Source organism: Carassius carassius, chromosome 18 (assembly GCF_963082965.1).
Source record: "Carassius carassius chromosome 18, fCarCar2.1, whole genome shotgun sequence".
Taxonomy (NCBI): domain Eukaryota; kingdom Metazoa; phylum Chordata; class Actinopteri; order Cypriniformes; family Cyprinidae; genus Carassius; species Carassius carassius.
The window spans coordinates 8,008,311-8,011,779 of record NC_081772.1 but is presented as its reverse complement, the minus strand read 5'-3'; the positions used below and the strand labels follow the sequence as shown (position 1 = coordinate 8,011,779).

At 38.1% G+C, this 3,469-nt stretch overlaps 1 protein-coding gene across 1 annotated transcript; it reads right to left on the bottom strand.

Annotated features, from left to right (window-relative positions):
- Positions 1-601: 601 nt before the first annotated feature.
- Positions 602-3,050, bottom strand: LOC132092258 (cbp/p300-interacting transactivator 2-like). Its single transcript, XM_059498420.1, has 2 exons — positions 2,855-3,050; positions 602-2,657 (listed from the first exon to the last, which is right to left on the bottom strand). Exon 2 carries the CDS (start codon positions 2,651-2,653, stop codon positions 1,979-1,981), a length of 675 nt encoding a protein of 224 aa, XP_059354403.1. The 5' UTR covers positions 2,654-2,657; positions 2,855-3,050; the 3' UTR covers positions 602-1,978.
- Positions 3,051-3,469: the final 419 nt, after the last annotated feature.

Below are 3,469 nucleotides of genomic sequence, written 5' to 3'. Positions count from 1 at the left end.
CATATAAATCAAGAAATTTATCATATTTGTATTACATATAACTCCAGAAGAACATTTGAAATCATTGTTAAATACAGTTCTGGATGAGGATAAGCTCTTATTTCCCACGTCTGTATATCCTGAATTCCGAATTATGCTAATGCTTACTCTGTCAGCTCTTGATGGTTTTTTAGACTGCTCTTGGCACTAGTAAGCTGTCAACTCTGAGAAGATTCAATTTCACTGCAGGACAAACTCTGCTGAATGCTACCTATTTGCATGATAATTATTCATGCAGTGAAACTGGACGCTTTATCCAACACTTGGTCTTGCATTTTAATACACATCTACAGTGAGCCTTTTAAATGTGCACATTTTCTACCAGAACAAGAAATGGACAAGCTGGCCAAAGTGTCATATGAAATGTCATATGACTTCATTTAAAGAGAGGACTATAAAAGGACATTCTTCGCCACATAAAAGCTTAACTTAAATGAATAACTTAAATGTAAATTCATTGTAGAATTAACAAATCAAATCAAAAAGGCTAAAACCAATTAGCTTGAAAAAATATTGTTGCAATGTATACACAGATTTATAATGTTACAACAAAAACACTGTATTATGTTGATTAGAACAGAACTTTAATTGTAAAACTGACACGAATAGAACATCATAACTACAATTTGGAATCGTAAATGATGCTGACACCCAAAAGAACAGGGCATTGATTTCAGTAATGAGCCTCTGCTGCTTTATTCATGTTTGCAAATTAAAATAAATTAACATTTTTTTTCTAAAAATATACAAAAATACTGTAAAACTTTCCTAGAAAGCCTCAACACAGTAGTATTGCCATGTACCGCATACTATAATAAGCACAGTGGTCTATCTATTTTTCAAAACCGAAGAAGATGAAACTCTTCTGTGTTGGGATATTTCCACATTCCCTTCTTTTACAACATTCCAGACTATGACATTCAGGATCGGAATGCCTTTTCTTGGACTTTTCGATACACTGTACTCAATGTAAGCACATATAGAGAGAAGCAGGCAAATGCACACTCTCACTCACATTCATATAATTTCCGTATATGGTTTAGGCTCTGATATACACACAAGCATCATGGAGGCAACATGGGCCTGAGTAGATGTAGAAAGGGTGGAGAGAAGAAGAACTTGAAGCATTTGCTCACAGTTCAGTGAATCTCTGAGCAGCACAGGAGTCTGGTAAATATGGCCACTAAAGTGTATAATACATTGCTGATTGAGACAATTACAAACTATTATCTACAATCATGTCACATAACCACCAACACTATTTAGAATATGCATTCACTGACATCTGATACCACTGGAGGTCTCATATTAAAAGTGTCTGAAAAAGCAAAACATGATTTTAAAATTATTATTTTTTTGTCTATTTTGTCTGCTACATTAATACTGAACAGATATTCTTGAGTTGTCTGGGATTTCCGTCCATTTCTCACTCTCCAGCCTCTTGTGTATGTGACTTATAGCATGGCTCTTGGGTGTCCAAACCATCCTCATGCAAAACAAATCAATTTCTGTTACATAATGGCATGAACCAGCTGATGAATGTTTACTCTTGAATGGTACTTCCAAGTTTTGTGGACTCATCATTTGGATTTCAGGGTTCCCACACCTGACTAATGAATTTACAGGATCCCCCCCTTTTCCAGTTATCTGTGAAGTGGAGGATTTTTAAAAATATAGAAATCACATTCTTTTTTTTTTGGTCAATGTTATATGTCAGCATATCTAGAAATGTGATATTGACTACACAAATGTCCATGGCTTTTTTTAATTGTAATTAATCTCCAAGACTTTTTCAGGCCTAAAAATGAACTTTTGAAATTCCCTGATACATTCAGGAATGTGGGAACCCTCTAGTTTATGGACCTAGGAAAACACACCAGTAATATCAGTCTCATAAAAAAGGACAAAGCCAAAAAAAAAAGGAAAAAAAAAAGTGAGATTAACAGCTCACTCGGCTGGGCTGTTGCTTACAAACGAAGTCTGTCATGAAATCAAACTCATTCTGTCCCAGCCAGAGCTCTGGCAGCTCTTTTATTCTGTCCAAGCCCATTTCTATCACCAGTGACATCAAGACCTCCTCGTCAATAAAATCCGTGTCGATAACGTTGGGGGGCAGCATTGCTGCAGGCATGTGGTGGCCAGGCAGAGGAACCCCAGATGTATTCTGTTTAACGTTACTGTCTCGGAACTGTTGTCCTGTCCCGTTTAACTGGTGACTGGCGGGGTGCATTTCGTGCATGTAATGGTGATGATGGGAAGGATGCGTGTGGTGACTGTAGTAAGGCGTATTGAGCTTCTGCAACTGCATACTGGCAGCGAGCTGCTGCCCTTGTCCGACAAACTGGGAGTTAAATCGGGCAGGCAAGTTACCATTGGGGATCCCTCCGTTTATATTATTCCCAGATGCCATGGAATGCCGGATCCCGTGGTTTGCGTTTACATTCCCTCCCGCGTAATGCAGGTGATCTCCCATGGTAACGGTATAATGCTGCTGCTGTGGAAGCGCGTTGGAAAACTGTCCCATTCCCATCCTGCGCGCGTTGTGCGAGTGTTGATGCCCATTCACTGCATCAGGGAAACGTCCGTGGTTCATTGCCATCATGCGGTCTGCCATTCCACTGAAAAACAATTAACAAAAGTTAATATGGCAATTTGCGTAAACATATAGTGTAAATAAAAAGTTAGAAGGCACAGGGGTTTGGTTTATATAATGCAGCATTAAAGCGGAGCTTGTTTACAATATGAACGATTAAACACGCACGCGTCTAAATATGTCATCAACATTCACAAGCAGGCTAAACTTTGTAACCTTTACCTCTCTGCTTGAATCTGCTGAGTGCGTCGCACCGCAGACGACAACAGCAAAAAGTAATTGACAATCCCAGAGATTAAATAGTTCACAGTCCCTCCTAATCCAAGTCAATAAAAAGCGTATGCTCTCCAAATACGGACCGCATTAAGCCCTAGCCTCCGCATCAAAAACATTACGAAAAACTGCTGCATGCTTCTCGGTCAGCACTCATATACAATCAAGCCAGGGGCGGAGCAAAGCCAACCTTCAATCTGACTACATTCACGCCTGTGGCAAGCGGTATTATCATGTAGTCTATTCATCCAAACTATTTTGAACAAACCATCTTTACTTGTAACAGTCCCCCGGGGGTAGTTCTTAAATTTTCCCTTTTCTTTGAATCTGTTTTATAATAGATAGTTGTTCCAGTATTCCTACACTAGAAGGAATACTATAGGCTATATATATATATATATATATATATTTGGAGTTTGTTTCACAAGATTTTATGCAAGAAATGTTTAAAAGGAAAATAAATTTTTTACTTTCTACTTTAAAATTGAACATTTAATTCAATGTGTTACTTGCAGTTTGTTTGAAATTTTGAAATTTTTTTCTACACCATTGCTTTTTCAGTGT